This window comes from Chelonoidis abingdonii, chromosome 15 (assembly GCF_003597395.2).
Source record: "Chelonoidis abingdonii isolate Lonesome George chromosome 15, CheloAbing_2.0, whole genome shotgun sequence".
Classification (NCBI taxonomy): domain Eukaryota; kingdom Metazoa; phylum Chordata; order Testudines; family Testudinidae; genus Chelonoidis; species Chelonoidis abingdonii.
The window spans coordinates 21872922-21890046 of NC_133783.1; the positions used below are offsets into that span (position 1 = coordinate 21872922).

General features: G+C 37.4%; 1 protein-coding gene across 1 annotated transcript in view; it reads right to left on the minus strand.

The window, feature by feature from the left end:
- The window catches only part of RUFY2 (RUN and FYVE domain containing 2), a 60294-nt gene that overhangs the window by 17299 nt on the left and 25870 nt on the right, over nt 1-17125 (minus strand). Inside the window, exons 6-13 of the mRNA XM_032795250.2 lie at nt 16529-16590; nt 16001-16066; nt 12100-12169; nt 10700-10801; nt 9703-9819; nt 8038-8205; nt 6360-6457; nt 1861-1980 (exon numbers count right to left, since the gene is read on the minus strand). Coding sequence (XP_032651141.1) covers nt 1861-1980; nt 6360-6457; nt 8038-8205; nt 9703-9819; nt 10700-10801; nt 12100-12169; nt 16001-16066; nt 16529-16590 — 803 coding nt within the window. The remainder of the gene's footprint in view (nt 1-1860; nt 1981-6359; nt 6458-8037; nt 8206-9702; nt 9820-10699; nt 10802-12099; nt 12170-16000; nt 16067-16528; nt 16591-17125) is intronic.

The window sequence follows — 17125 nt, forward strand, 5'->3', positions numbered from 1 at the left end:
AAAATAAACCCTTTTCAATTTTCTAGTTTCACTATCAGTCCAGCCCAACAAACAACAGTAGTTTGCTATTTTAATTTGTTTACAAGTTCATTATTTTTAATGTTGTGACATTTATCTGCAATTTCCTAAGAAGATTTTGTATACAAGTGTAACAAATTATAAGAAAATAGAGGGCTTTCACTGAGACAGGCTTTGAGGGTGTCAAACAAATCTGAAGAACTGGCTTTTGCAATGATTTAATTTGCTGTCCTAGTAACTATTCTTTGGCAACTGAAACATGCAAATAAGAGAACTTTCCTGTTTGTCTTAAGTGTCATGTAGCTTTATTATAATACAGAACGTGTATGTCAGAAAAGATGAGTGGTTAAATGCATTTCTAGTGCTCACAAAAGGTGTTGTATTAGTAAGACTTTAAATGGAAAGCCTCTATTTGCAATTTCAGAGTGGAGATTATAGGGACAGAATTAAGAATATATAACTTCTAAGGTATCTTGAATACAGTGTAAAGTATTTTGAGTTGCTGGATATTATTGAAATTCCTATCCAACAGATGAAATAAAGGAGGCTCTGCTTTATACTAATCACAGCTACTGGATTACAGTTAACGGAACTGGGGCCAATCTGTCAGTAGATCCACTGTTGCCATTCTATCATCAACTTAAATGGACAAAGGATGATTCCTTATAGCTTCACAGAAAACACAAACTAATGGCAGATGAGAGTAAACTGCTGCATTGAAATCCTACTACCTAATGAAGGTGGAAAGATCTGTCTGTAGTTATGAAAGTTTTTCAGGAGGAACTTGTGCCATATCGATTTTATAACAGGATAGCTAAGTCATTTTTTAAAGGAAAAACTTACTTTTTGGGACACTACCTCAGCATCTTGTTTGTTGGAAAAGATCAGAAGTGAACATGACCTTGAGGTTTCAGAATTGCGGAATTCTAAGGTTGAGGTTTGAACTGCTCTTTTGCCAAAATCTGTGAAGATGACTGTGGTGGTAAAGCGAACATTTGTCATGATGGTTGAACAAGTATTGATATTCATATCAGTAAGAGAGGCAATGGGGTCTGAACACAAGATTGGAAAATTTGAACTCCCAAGCACTAATCCTTGCTGTAGTCTTAGGTCATTCACTCTCTTTCTCTCTCTCACTAAAATAGGGGGAAATACCACCCAACTTCACATGGATATTACAAGGATGTTCATAAAGAGCACTGATAGCACAGTTTAAGTGCTAATTACTGCTATTCCTGACTGTTTCATCAGTATTTATGGCTGCACTGATTCTCTGGACCAAATACCTGTCCATGGAATTCCACAGGTGTAAAAGCAGAATTTGGCTTTTATTCCTTGATTTAATATTTCAGTTTCTAGCAGACTCAAGGATTTCATGAGTGCCTTTCAGCTACCAACACTTTGAAAGATTTTGGCTTCTTTTTCAAGCCTGGATAGTTTAATTGTTCTATGCAGTTTCTGTAAATTTATGCTATTATATCTACAGGGTTTGCAATAATAAAATGTGGGTTAATCTAGTTTATTATAAATTTAGAATTTTTGTTCCTGTTAACTACTGTTTCCCTAGTGAATAAAGACTGTATCTGTTCCAGCTGGACAGCTATTTAAAAAAATTCATTTGTAGCTTGATTTACTTGGAATGACAGATTATCTTCCACCCTGCCCTTGCCTAATATACGTCTTCCTAGACAGCATCTTTATCCAATTAAAAATCATCAGTAATGTGCTGCCTATATTATGTGATGTACCCTACATTTTTAGTTAACAATGTTTTAAAGTCAACATAAAAGGAAAAAATATTTTAAGTGTCTTATACTTTTTCCAAAAGGGAAGTATACTTACAGCTGCTTCTCCTTTTGGGAGATTTCTTTCTGCAGGTTTTCAGATTTACTCATACATCCTTGTTTGAATTTCTTGTCCTCATTCTCAGCTTCCACTTGAGACTTCTCTGCTTGCTGCAATCTGGTGTAATTCAAATCAACTTTGGGTAAAACTGAGGCTAGAACTAGGGTGTAAAGGGTGAAGAAGACAAACAAAAGAAAAATGGGGAAATAGAAACATTTCTAAATAAAAACAAAGATTGGGGGAAACTCACAAACTCAAACGAGAGAGCCACACAATGCCTAGAAATCTAGCTTCTGGTTTTCACTACAGAAAGAAAAGCAGATAAAGTCTTCCAATTGTTTTTATTTTATGTTCACTATTAATAGATGCCATCAAAGCATAACCATACAGATTTTATAATTGATATATATCACTTACTGCTCTAACTTTGAGCGTACATACACGTTTTATTGTGGGAAGCATTTTTACAAGAACTGTAGAAGTATAATAACTACTTTGTCTATACTAATGAATCAATAAGACAGTGTGTGTTGTGCTGGAATGGCTTGATGCAATTCAGACATGAGCCTGAATACAGAACACTGGAATCAGATAGCAAGAACACAGCTGTAGTAAGATAGCAGAACACACCCTGGAGCGTCTTACTACACTTACAGAATAACCACTAATAAATAACATTATTACATAATTTAAATAATGTGTATTAAAAATCATAGTTAAAAATAGCTCCATATGATAAACAAAACAAATAAAACTGAATAAATAACAGAAGTCAGGCTTTCATTTAAGACCTTTCCTTTTGATTTTAAAGGGATTTTGCATTCCTGTTTTTGATAGCCCTCTCCTCTCACTCATACCTCACCAATGCATTACGATTTATCTCTTTTTGACCCTCTCGTCAGCCCCAAAAAGATGGGGTTTAAATTTAACTGAAATGTAAACACTAAATCAAAAATTGTATGTTACTCCATATTCAACTGTCTTATTGGGATATATAAGGGAGATTAGAGTATCCAGTAAAATGTCATTCAGAGCCCCATCCCAATTGAGGTATCTCATTTTACAATTGCCTCTTTTCTCCCTTTTCAGACATGATCTACACCTAAAACTTAAGTTGACCTAGCTACATTGCACTGAGGGGTGTGAAAAAAAATCATACCCCCAAAAAACATTGTTAAGACAACCTACGCCCCAGTCTAGACACTACTAGGTCAACAGAAGAACACCACCTCTCAAGAAGGTGGATTAACTACAGTGATGGAAAACTCCTTCTGTCACTGTAGCAAGTGTCTACACTACTGCATTATTGCAGCACCATAGCTGTGCTGCTGTAGCATCCGTAGCGTACACAAGCCCTCAAAGTGTTGTTCAGATAAAACTGAGGAGCTCTTCTCTCAAAGCTTGGCTTGAATCATCACTTCCCAGTCAGCTGAATGTAGAGTAACACACAAATCCCAGTTTATCACTGTTAAATGTAAAATAAAATAAAAGCTTTCTTACTGACCCTGACTAAACTACAAACACAACCACGTTAGGGAGCCCAGCTACTAACGTTTTACAATGTAGTATGCATCTACACTGGCCATCTTTGGGAAACTGCCTACCATTGTAGTGCTACCAGACAACCAATCAGAGGGCTCATGCAGACAGTGCACCAGCTTTACTAGACATCTCAGCAGAACTAGATTTCATGTTAATAAAAGCTCCAGTTCCCCATCTACACTCATGCTACCAATGGAGAAGCTGCACTGGTGGGACAGTTACCAAGAACTGCCAGTGCTGAAATGACAACAGACTGGACTTGAACCATATTATTTTAAAGCATCTGAATTTAGCCTAGGTATGAAAAACTGTTAGGGTCCACTCTACACTACAATGTGTTGTAATGAAGTTCCTTGATGTGTTTGTAATTGTAATACAAGTAGTGCCCAAGTGGATGGATAGGAGAAGGGAGAATATTAGTGCACAGCAAGGCTAATTCTTGCTGCTGTGCCATGAGGCAGAGAAGCGTGAAAAACTAAATGAAACAGGAAAGCTAAAAACACCAATAAGACCCTTTCTAAACTACAGCTGAAACTGCATTAAAATTTCCAAGACTAATATGGACAAGGATTTTTTTTTCTGAGAACAGTGCTAGCATCTATAGAATCTGTATCTCCACAAGCAGCTTGTGAACTCTATAGCTATATCCAGTGCAGCTCCACCAGGGTAGCAACTCAGATAAGAGCAAATCCTCAGCTGAAAATTTATATTCCATCTGAGGATCTACCCCTAAATGTCCGAGTCCTGCCTATGCTACACTTTACACTATTGCTACCCCTGGTGAAGTTGTACTGGGGAGAATTACAGCTATGAAGATTTCTATGTAGATAAGGCGTTCCTGCTTTATAGTCTTTAGTTCTCGTTTTAGCTCAGTTGTATCCAGTTGTATCAGTAGCTCTGTTAAAACATCTTACATTCTACTCTATGCTAGACAACTGAACTATGTTTTAGCTGTGTATAAGAGAGTCCTACAAATCCAGAAATTATTTGGGTTTTGTTTTTGTAAAGTACAGACAGAACCTATGGCACATTTTTATAAGCTGTTTTAGCCAGTTGTCAGGAAAAATACTTCTGTCTGCACTACTCAAGAAAGCGATGATACCAGCAACCACATTAAAAGAGTTGACAACATGTTCTCTGGTATACAGAAGCCTTGAAAGTGCAACAATAATAAAAATGTGGGGTTTTTTTATTAATTGAAAGGGAGGTTCTTTATTTATTTAAAGTGCTATAAATAAAGGGTGAGGAAAAACCCTATAACTGGAGGTAAGTGTCAGGGCAATGAGAAATCAAAAATATAAAGGCAGCTAACATTTTAAAATAAACTTTGTATTTAACATTAAAAAAAGTAAAATGATTAAATAGCATTAGAAAATTCTAGTTTCTAATTGGTCAATATTATTACAGTGATTTTTTTTTTTTTATTATTCTTTGGGAGGGGAGGAGAGAAAGGGTGGAGATGATTTTATTTCAGAAAACAAAGTCGTTCCAGCCTGTGACATTGTGTCAAAATCACTAGTGCTTACTGACCAGTTATAATACAGGATTTCCCAATAACATTTTATAATATTTAAGATCATAACCATTATTTTTTTTTAAAACCACCTCATACAAATTTTACTCTATCATAGCCAAGTAGCTTTCAAAATGATATATCTTTGACAAGTTTGTATTGGTGCTGTGCTTCATTGCTGGCACATTTCACAAATGACATTGCAATAGTCCTAGTTTGAGTTAACAGATCTTTGTCACTTCACGTATGTAATGGACAAAATCAAAAAGACAGATAAAGGTAGTAAAGTTCAAAATGTAAAAATTGGGATAAAGGAAAAAAAGAAAGAAAAAAAGAGGAGAAAGGATGTCAATAAAAGAATATTCATGTCACTAAATCTTTTAATACATAATTATGTTTTTCATAAGTAGCTTTAAAAGAAAACAATGGTAAGACATGTCAACACCAACATGACAGGGCTATGGATATGTTACATTTTACAATTAAAAATATTAATGATCCATACAGTCTACTTCATTTAAATAACTGAAGCACACAAGTCACATCTTTATATTATGTAACAAATATATAGTAACCACAATATAAATTTGCACACTGGTATTATATCATTTCATTTTACTAATTCATAGTGTAATACTCATGTGTACATCCTTTACACTAAGGGAGTTTCCAAAGCAATTAATGTAAGCTTTGGAATCTTGGCCAGCCAGCGTCCTGATCCACAACACTTAGCAGAGGCTTAACTTTAAGCAAGTGAGTAGTCTTGCTTAAAGTTAACCATGTGCTTTGGTGAGTCAAAGTCTTATTGAATAACATTAAAATATAACACAGAGGTAATAATGAATCAGAATTCTGAAGTGGCCATCATCAAGCCTGGTAGCTGAAAGAACAATCTTGGGTGCAGGCACAGAATGCCAGCATCAGTGAATGGTGAAACAGAATCAAGATAAAAAGCCTTGGTTTATGGCTGTATTTTTCCACTCTTACAGTACATTAGAGCGGCCATACTGGGTCTGACCAAAAGTCCATCTATACGAGTATCCTTTCTACCAACAGTGGCCAATGCCAGGTGCCCCAAAGGGAATGAACAGAACAGGTAATCATCAAGAGAACCATCCCCTGTCACTCATTCCCAGCTTCTGGCAAACAGAGGCTAAGGCACCATCCCTGCGCATCCTGACTAATAGCCATTGATGGACCTATCCTCCATAAACTTATCTAGTTCTTCTTGAACCCTGTTATAGTTATGGCCTTCACAACATCAAAAAATAAATCTATGTGTTTGAAAATCAACGGTAAAACACCGGTTGCAATTCCAAAAGATGATGCCTCTTTAAACCTCCCTACTGAGAGTCAAGTTTCAGTGGCAGCTGTGTGGGAATGCAGTAAGGGAGGAGGAATGAATGTGGAAAAGTAAGTAAAATAGAGATGGCTGCTGTACCTTTGTTCCAATTGTTTCATAGTTGCAGTAATCTGATTGGTCTTATCCTCTAGTCGACCAATTATTTCATTCTTTTCTTTCATGGCATCTTCAGAAACCTATATTAAACAGATTAATCCTGAAGTAAGTTTTATATTGAACTATATTTTTGATTCTTTTGTTCATTCTCTTAAAGAAAATGTTTGTAATATGGCTTTGGGATTTGTTTGCTTATTTGTTTTTAAAACATTCCCATCTTTAAAAAAAAAAAAGCAATATTCAAGAAAAATATCTAAGTATAGAATTTCAGTCTAAAGTATATTTGCATTTTATTGGAATTTTACAAGTGTACATTCTTTAGTAATACATGTTTTTCAGTTTATTTCTTTTAAATATCTTTTTTGTGAGTCTACTAAAATTCAGTGCTATTTTTTTTTTTTTTCAAATAGCTCATTAAATCCATAGCAACAACACCAATAAGCATTAGTTTTAGTTCACATTAAGGTCTTCCTGGGCCCAATCCTGCAAGATGGTAGGCACCGATAAAGCTTTAAGTCTGTACCAGAACAACAACTAAAATTACTTACTGATATAGCTGAATATTTTAATATTCTAACATTATTTTAACTAGGCTCTGACAACTGTGAACATGCCTGCTTCAAGGTCTAAATATAGGTACAGTATTGTCATTAAATCCAGTTAATATCACCACACAAAAGTTCCAAAACACACATTAACACAGAAAAACTACAGATCTCTGACAGACACTCTGCATAAACACCAAAAATAATATTGAAGAGCCTTTTTCTATACTGTCTCAATTTACTTTACTAAAGACAGATCTTTATTCCTGTTTTGCTTTCTACACACAAAATTTAGAAGTGGACAGTGGCATCTTGGTCCATGCATCTACTTGTCTACTCTTTGCATCGTGTAATATTATTTCTATATGCACTTTCTCAAGTGGTCATAACTAACTTCTATTCCTGCCTTTGACAATTTGTTCCACACATGAAAATTACCACAAAGTACTTTCTCTTGAATTTCCTTGGTGTTTGGTCATTTCTTAGCTGAAGTTTGTGAATTCTGAAATCTGGAGCCTCTTACCCTCAGAAGTATTTCTGTGGCATTGCAAAGAATGTTATATCCCTTCTTAATAGCCTCTTTTCTAATTAATATGAATCCAATTTTCCTACTTGTTCTTCACAGTTATAACTCTCAAAGCCCATTTAACCACCTCACTATCCTCCTTTACTTTTTACAATTCCTTCACTGTTGTTTCTAATATGGTTCCCCCCAAATGGGGCACAAAAGTCCAGGTATATCATTCTCCCTATGTACAGTACCATGATGATCACTTGTGCTTCAGTCCTCTATACATCTCAGTGATGCTTTAAAATGACTTCCATAAAACCTGCCTTATGTAAATGCAGTTAACTTACACAGGTAGCAGATCTTATTCTGAAAGAGGAAGAGGGTAGACAGAAGTAGAGAGCTGAGCTAAAAAAGCAGTGACAATGAGCAAAACTAAGAAAACAAGAATCTAACATAGGGATGAAAAACTATTTGCTTCAGAAAGCGGATACTCTTCTATTGCTATACTATTTCAAATGAGTAGCACGCACTATTTCAAAAGTCACATATATCTTACATTTATACTTCAAAGAGGTTTCAAAAATTTAAAAAAGTTCTCCTTTACCTGCAGCTTTTGGTACATTTCTATGTTAATTGCTTTAACTTCATCTAGCTGTTGTCGAAGGCCTATGAGGGTGTCTTGTTTCTCATGAATGTCTTTCTCCAACAACTTCATTGCAAGTTCTATCTCATGTTTCATACTAACTTGGACCATTAGCTCATTCTCTATATCCTACAAGTTGCACAAAAACACTTATTATACTCTGTTAGGGTTGCCAAGTAACTGCACAAACCCAAACACCCTTGCCCCACTCCCTGCCCTGTTGCCCCGCCCCTGCCCCAAGGTCCCACTCCCCACTCACTCCATCTTCCTTCCATCTCTCCCACCTTCACTCACTATCACTAGGCTGGGGTAGGGGTTTGGGGTGTGGGAGGGGATGCGGGGTCTGGGCTGGGGTCGATGGGTTCAGAGTGTGGGAGGGATCTCTGGTCTGGGGTAGGGGATTGGGATACAGGAGGGAGTGTGGGCTCTGGGAGGGAGTTTGGGTGCATGAGGGGGCTCAGGGCACGGGGCTGGGGTACAGGAGGGGGTGTGGGCTCTGGCTGGACAGCACTTACCTCTGGCGTCTTTTGGAAGAGGCAGCATATCCCTGTAGCCTCTAGGCGCAGGGAGGGGCAGCCAGGCAGCTCTGCCCATCCCTGCAGGCACCACCCCCACAGCTCCCATTGGCTGCTGTTCCCGGCCAATAGGAGCTGTGGAGTTGGCGCTCAGGGCAGAGGCAACACACAGAGATTCCCCAGCCGTCCCTGCCTGCACCTCGGGGCCGCAGGGACATGCCGCTACTTCCGGGAGCTGCACCAAGCCAGGGAAGGTGGGGAGCCTGCCTTAGCCCTGCTGCGCCACCCCCGCCAACCAGACTTTAGGCCTGTTAAAATCTCCTGGATTGTTTTGAATAGCAACCGGGAGACTGAGGCTGATTCCAGGAGACTCCCGGCCAATCCGAGAGGGTTGGCAACCCTATACTCCGTCAACACAGATTTTGTAAACAGCCATGCAACATTTTATCTTAGTTTTGCATCGGAAATACTAGATATGACACTGCAGGTCCTGCAGTGCTGGATCTTTCACCTTCACAAATCTCTGCCTTCTGTGGAACTTGGCAAAACAGATACTGTAAATATTATGTAAATATTATACTCAGTCATGCATCTGGTGACTTGTGTTCATTTGTTTGTATCTTAATAAAATCCACCTCATTTTATGCAATATCATAATTTGTATAATTTCTTGTAAGTGAAACAATATTTTAAGAAATAAAAGTCAATTTTTTATTTACAATATTAAAAAGTCAAAAACAGTAAGAATTTCTACTTCTGGAAAAAACATTTAATGCATGTATATAGGAAACCTACTCAAAATACTGATGATGGCTAAACATTTGAAATTAACATAGCTGCTAAAATCCAACACATTATTCATACAAAAATCAATATTCTTCCCAATTATGCTTAGTGACACTACTGTTAAAGAAATACTAATATAATGGCTCCAAGTTTTCAAAAACCTGGAACAACCTTTTCATGAGGTTAGAGAAACAGTGTGGTAGATTACTAGCAGCACACATCCCCTGGAAAAAATGTAAAGCTAGAAATAGTCAAATAATGTATTAAAGAGACAGTAAATGTTAATCTTGTCGAGGTTTACATAGCACATTTTAAATACACTCACTTGTCGTAACTGTGATTCTTCTCGAAGTTGTCTGCGTGCTTCATTGTACATTTCATCCAGACCCTGTCTGGAGTGTCTGTACGTTTGAAGCTCTGCCTCAACATCCACTTTGGTTACCTATGCAGAAATTACAGATGTATCTGGTTTTCTTTATAAATATAACAATTGTTATAATTAATGTAACAAATTTGTAGAGAGAAACGTTGCTTAAATTCACAATGCACTATGTAAGCACAACACACACACTGAACCAACGAGATCCAAGATTGTCTACATTATGTATTTATCACTTTTAAACTGAGAATTACATTTCAGTTTAAAAATGCAAACATTGCAAAATTAAATGAACTTATTGCAGACTTGTGATTCAACAAGTTACTTATGCACATGCCTAACTTTTAAGCATGTGAGTAATCCCATTAACCAGAAGAAGACAACTCACATACTTAAAATTAGGCATGTGCTTAAGTATGTTGCTGAACTGAGGCCCGGAAGAGTAATTTGTGGTACAGTATTTCACCAGGTCTCTGAGTAACCCCGGAAGCATCTAATTCACCCAGTTATTTAAATATCACTAATATAGGGGTCTCCAGGTTATCCAGAAATATTTTTCAATAACTGAATCTAAAATTATTCATAATGACTGTTCAGAGTAGTACAGGATGTACAATATCCCAGTCCAACACACAAATTATTTTCTGACAAGTTTTATAGTAAAATATTACCTTAACCACTGCAAACAGAAAGTTGTAAAATCTCAAAGATCAAACACAAAACATAAGGAAAAAAATCCTAAAAATTTGTTTAGAATAATAAATTAATCTAGACTGATTCCTACAATATTTAGATAAGCTTTCTCATAAGACATAAAATCACATAAGCGTATTCCTTGCATAAAATTGTTTTAAGGCAGTTCGACTATTTGCTGAGCTATAGTTGCCAACATAAAACATTCAAATGATAAACCAGGTAACGTTTAATTACTGAATTCACATACCTCTAGGTGATGCTGTGTTTTCATTAAAATAAGTGTGTTTTCACTTCTTAACTGATGATTTTCTTCCTGAAGTTTAATTATATTGTTTTTTGCTATTGCTAACTAAAGGGGGAAAAAAGAGAGAAAGTGTATGACTATTTTTGTGAATACTAAAAAAAACCAAAATTATTCTAATATGTACATAGCTAATATTACTCTAATATGTACACAGCTAACATTACTGCTTACTCTAGTCTCATAGTGTGCTGAATAAGACATCTATTTTGTATGCATGCACAACTACCATTTATAGTAGGAGTCACATACTGAGGTGAGAATAAATCTAAATTAGGAACATCTTTTTTATTTTACATCTCTTGTACAGAGGAATAGCTTTTCATTGGTACTCTGTTCTAGCTAAGTATCCATACTTCCTTTATTCTCCCCTTTTAAACTTCTTATATATACTTCAAGTTAAATGGACATATTTTCTGTTTTTAAACAGTTTCTCAACATGAACCTCCAGGTATACTGTATGTTGCATTATGCAGCATCTTACACAAGCAAATGTCCTGGGTAAGGAAAGATAAATCTGGGACACTGAGGACAGGAAAGTCCTACAGTGTGACAAAATCAAGAAAGGCCTCAGCAGAGGCTCCTACTTAATCCTGGGAGTTAGGCAGAAGGTGTGTCAGAATGGGTGGACTATGGGGAGAGCAGAGGATTTGTAAAGGGCGGTTTACATGCTGTTCATTATCTGGATTTGTTCACATCCAGAATAAACTAACAGCCCCCTCAACTGGCAAATGTTGAAATATTATATTTTCCCCATTTCTCTTTCAGGGCAGGTAAGAAGGGGAAAAAACTGATCTTCCACTCTTAATCCCAAATACGTTATCTACTTCAAGTATTAAGACACTGGAAACTACGGGATGTTTAAAAAACAACCAACCTGGCACAGAGAGGCAGACAAACTTACACCTGCATATTGTGAATGAGCTTTTAGAGAAAGAGTCCTTTGGCTTGAGCTGAGACAATTATACATTGTTCACTCAACTAGATCTAGCTCTCCTGAGGACTGGCAGTCTGAAGAATGCCTTTGTTCAAAGTTGGTCTCCACAAAGTGGAACTGAAAGCAACTCCCAGCATATTTAAGATAGGGTTCTTCTCTATACTCTTAAATCCTGCTGTGAAATTGCAATGTTTTACAGCATTGTACTAATCCAATAGTCCACTGGGATAAAGCTGACCACAAGTTCCAGCAACCATTGTGTTATTTCTTCAGATGGAGAAAATTTAGCTGAATGTATTAGGCAGTGTTTCAGTATAGTTAATTAGACTGTACTTGTAGAGGGAGGAAAAAAGGAAATATGCTCACCACTGGTTAAAAAATAGTATTACACATTACTAAGAAACAATACCTCTTCAATTAGTTTAGTGTTTGACTTCTCTAATGAATCAACTCTTGTATGAAGGCTGCTGACTGTGCTACTGAAAGTAATAAAGAAATCAATATTTAGTATTACACCAAAACTCATACAAACACACACAAAAAGTTTTATGCCAAACACTAAGTTTATTGGCAACAGCCAACAGGACTGCATCATTGCAGCTGCAAATTGTTTCTAAAAATGTTACAGATTATCTCCCTTTAATGAATACTTATGTGATATACTCTCCTTCCTCCAATGCTGGTCATTGTTGACAAAACTGTCAACATCCCTGCCACCCAAGCCCATGATTTGGGTGTCATCTTTGACTCCTGCTCCGTCATCCTTCACAACCACACAGTGTCCACATTTTGCTGTTTTGTCCTCAATGTGTTTTCCACAGCTCTGTCTGTTTTTTTTCCATACAATTAAAACTCTTGTCCAGATTCTCAGCACTTCCCCAGCTTAACTACTGCATACTACTCCTCCCTGGCCTCCACTCCCCCTTAAGGTCCATTCAAAACACAGCTACTAAAATCATTTTCCTTCTCCATTATTCTATTCATATCATTTCCTCCTTGAAATCCCTCCTTTTCCCACCACATTATTTTCAAGCTTTTTGTTCTTATCTTTAAGGCTCTTCACAGCTGTGCCCCTTCCTACTTATTTGCTCATCTCTTACATAGCTTCTCCCTCCCACCAAGCCTCCTCCACTGTCTGACTGCCAATATCTCCCACAAGCATCTTCCAAGGCTGACTTTTATGCATTGAACAATCCTCAACCTAGTCTGTACAGACAAGTGCTCTTTCCTCTAAACCTACTTCTACTATGATGCCTATAGAAGGCTCCCAACTGATAATCAACGGCTAGATGGAGGGCTGATTGTTATTTGTATGTGCATGGGAGCAGCTAGTTCATGGGGTGTTCAGTATAGAAAGGGGGATGTGCATGTGTGTATAATATTTTTTTAAATATCTTGAAATCATCAAGTTATAAACATAGGCAACCGATCAATTCACTTGGTCTTACTGCAGCAATTCCACTCACTTGCCCTCCCCCATTTTCATTTGTCACATCCCATTTGTTGTCTCATATCTCCTATTAGAGAATTCATAGGTGTTCACACAGTGTTTAGCAGAATAGGGCCCCACTACTAATTGGGGCATCTTGTTGCTATTGCAATACATAATAAATAATAATCAACAAGCACATTACTGTTGTTTAAAATAATGTGATAAAAGAGATTGAAATAATATAGCTTCAGTATAGCTTCTACAGATATTTTTAATTTTGTTGCAGTAGTTTTTTTCCTTTACACAGCAATACTTTGAACATCCTCACCATGCATTAAGTTGGGGAGGGGGAGGGGAGCTTTGTTCAGCTGGACGGAAAAGGAAAATTCCCCCCTTTAACTGCAGGAATGAAGCTTGTATGGCAAGCTGGTGGAAAGGGGTCATTGCCTGCTTAGGCCCCTGCCCCCAAGCGGATTACCTTTTCCAGACAGAAAGCAGGAAAACTTTACACCTGAACCAAGTTGGCAAGGGGATGACACTGCTCCTTTCCCCCACAGCTGACTTCAAGAAACAGGAAGTATTCATATGCAGGGAAGTTCGAGAGAACCCCCTTTAACCGGACCAGGTGAGCAGTGCCCCAGTTACCGTCCCACTCATGGAAGGAGTTATAATACAAAATTTTGTCATGATCCACTGTAGGCATTACAGTCAGTCCCCTCTTCTCTCGGGAGGAATGGTGGGGGAAGGGAACAGATGGCTGAGAAGGAATTTTCCCTCACTGCCAGATTGGCCTAGACGAGGTGGGTTTTTCACCTTCTACACAGCAAGCTGCGGGTTTACGGGGGTAAAAGAGGGGTTAGCCCTTAAAGTTGCAACTCATTATGGAAACTTGTGGTAGATGTCTGGTGCAGGTATTCTGTTGGGAATGGATATGGATCAGATAAAAAATGGATGGTTAAAGGATTTAAAGGAAGCATGCTGTCAACGTGAGGGGGGACAAGGGGGAAGGAATTTCTACAACTTCCATGGGGGAGAGTCAAATCCTCCATTCTTTACAGCCCCCTTTACACTCATCTAGAGGGGTCAGTGGCCGGGTCCCAACAGTGGGATGGCAAAGAGGGATGGATGACAACAGCCCCTGAGTATAAGGAGATGATCACGGAATTACCTGCATTGTACAATTGTATCTCCTGGGTAGTCCCAGGTATTTTAAGACTAAAGTTACAGCCTAATTAAACCCAAATCCTGGGACTCCTGTCGTTCTGGCATAGTTGGACAATGAAAGTCCTAAGCTTTACACAGCAACACACTGCTACGGATTTCAGCAATGAAAGAATTGTACTTCCCAAAATCAGAACAGAGGCTTGTCTCAAGTCCCAGGGGTTCTGCTCTTAAAAGTAAAGATTTAATAAAAGTAGGTTTTGACAGTACATTATATGGGATATGGATATTTCACATCAAATGTTTATGAAAATAAAATATAATCTGAAAATCTTTTTCTCATCTTTTGATTTCGTACGGTAAAATGGTAAAGCTGCTACCAGCAGAAGTGATCCTCAATCTCTTTTTTCATTCATCAAAAAAAAATTACCTCCATCATATTCTATGCTTTAGTCTCTGCTGTACCTAATATTGGAAACCTGAACTCGACAATCATGTGGGAATCAGTTCCTGAGAAAGCTGCTCTCTGTTTTACCGCATGCTTCATTCGCTAATTAAATTCCATCTACTTTTCCTAAGAAGAGGCAGCATATTCACAGGTCTTCAAATCATGATCTATCCAAATACCAATTTTATGTGCATTAGAAAAAGCTATCACCTCTGTACTAAGTTCCACTTACACTGGCTACTTATTGGGAAACTCTTCTTTCCAGAAAACTCTCTTTCTACATCTCCAGTGTTTACTGATATGGTCAGGGTCCACCAAACCATTCACAGAATCACAGGAGTGGAAGGGACCTCAATAGGTCATCTAGTCCAGACCTTTGCACTCATGGCAGGACTAAGTATTATTTAGACTATCCCTGACAGGTGTTTGTCTAACCTGCTCTTAAAAGTCTCCGATGACAGAGATTCCGCAACCTCCCTAGGCAATGTATTCCCGTGCTTAACCACCCTGACAGTTAAGAAGTTTTTCCTAATGTCCAACCTAAACCTCCCTAGCTGCAATTTAAGCCCATTGCTTCTTGTCCTATCCTCAGAGGTTAAGAAGAACAATTTTTCTCTCTCCTCCTTGTAACAACCTTTTATGTACTTCAGAACTCTTAACATGTCCCCTCTCACTCTTCTCTTTTCCAGACTCAACAAACCCAATTTTTTCAATCTTCCCTCATAGGTCATATTTTCTAGACCTTCAATCATTTTTGTTCCTCTTCTATTCAGACTTGGTCCTCAACATTATAACAACCACCAAAGTGCCATGGAGGTTGGCATGAGAAATAGTTTATGGAATCCTTGAGCAATCATAATTTTCTCACATTGCTAGAGTGGAATGTTGATGTGGTCACGTATCACATGCTGTACGGGCAAAGATTTTCTGGAGAGGCACAGTCACCTGTTCCTGTGGAGTCTTGTAAACACAATGTAGTTCAATAACTTTCAGTTCTGCCCTGTTTTTTTTCCTGGTCTCCAGATCAAAAGGAAAAGGGTCTAGCCATCGAATCAACAAACTGACATTTGACTCCTCTCCTCCAGTCTCCTCAGGAGAGAATATATGTCTGGCAATTCTTCTCCATCCTCAGACTAAGTAGGAAGGATCTTTAATCTTTTCCCCTGAACTTTTCTCCTGCCAACGTTATGATACACAAGCAGAGGGGAAAAGATGTGTTTTAACCTGGAGGAAGTCTGGACTGACACACATACCCCAATAAATACATACTTTAGTTGTCTGTTCAGTTCCTCTACGTAATTCTTTTGGTCCAAAATTGCAGCAATCTGGACATTTCTAAGGAGAGAAGGCAACTAATTTTTAGCAAGCACATCTGTCTATACATTCAAAAACATAGATGTATCTTCTATAAGCATATGAAAATACATATATTAAAAATTCTATGAAAATACATGGACGTGGTTTGATTTTATTGCCAAAAACCACCATCTCTACCAGCATATCGTGCAGTAATAAGTACCATGTGACAAAACCTGATACTGCATTATTGCAAATAAATGTAAATTTATATTTAAAATTTGTGAGCAAGTGTAAACTTAAAGAAAATAGCCCATTTTAAAATCAACTAATTGGTTGAAGGAACATGGTCCCGTGGATTAGAGACAAAACTGTTATGCACAAAATTACTTAGTGCATTTTAGAAAGCTAAACAAATAAAATAAATATGCTAAATATTAAAAATTTCAACAAATCATTTAACTTCATATGCAAAATCCAAGGTGTTTTGACAGAACATACCTTTCTTTACTCCCAATATCGTCTTCATTCTTTAAATACATAGAGAAATCAATCACACCAACCTAGAATGAATAATGTTGGAATAAACTGTGTTATTCATGCCTTTATATGTATTTAACTAGCAAAACCTCAGTTAGTTCAACTTCTCTAAGAGTCATCCAGCCTTGACACATTTTCTTGGAGTATGCAAACATGAATGCTAACATCTTTTCAGCTGATCTTTATTTTAAGAAATTAAGAAACAAAAGTCTTAAATTTTCTGTTTCAATATATACAATTAGTTTAGAATCATATAACCTTGGGAGCACAATGAAAACATCCAATGAATCCTTTTTGGTTCTTGGAGGAACATATTTATTATATTTATTATATTTGAGTGGGTTCATCCAAGGAGTAATAGGGAAAAAACATTTATATCTCATTATTGGAACTCTGTTAAACATATGGTAATCCTGCTCATTCTAAGTAAATGATTTTTAACACTTCCTCCTCTACACTTTTGTTCTCACCTTCTTCAGTTCCACAGTATTTCTTGCCAAACTGCATGACTTTCCAAAATCATTGACTCCCATAACCACAATTCCAACCACTTATACA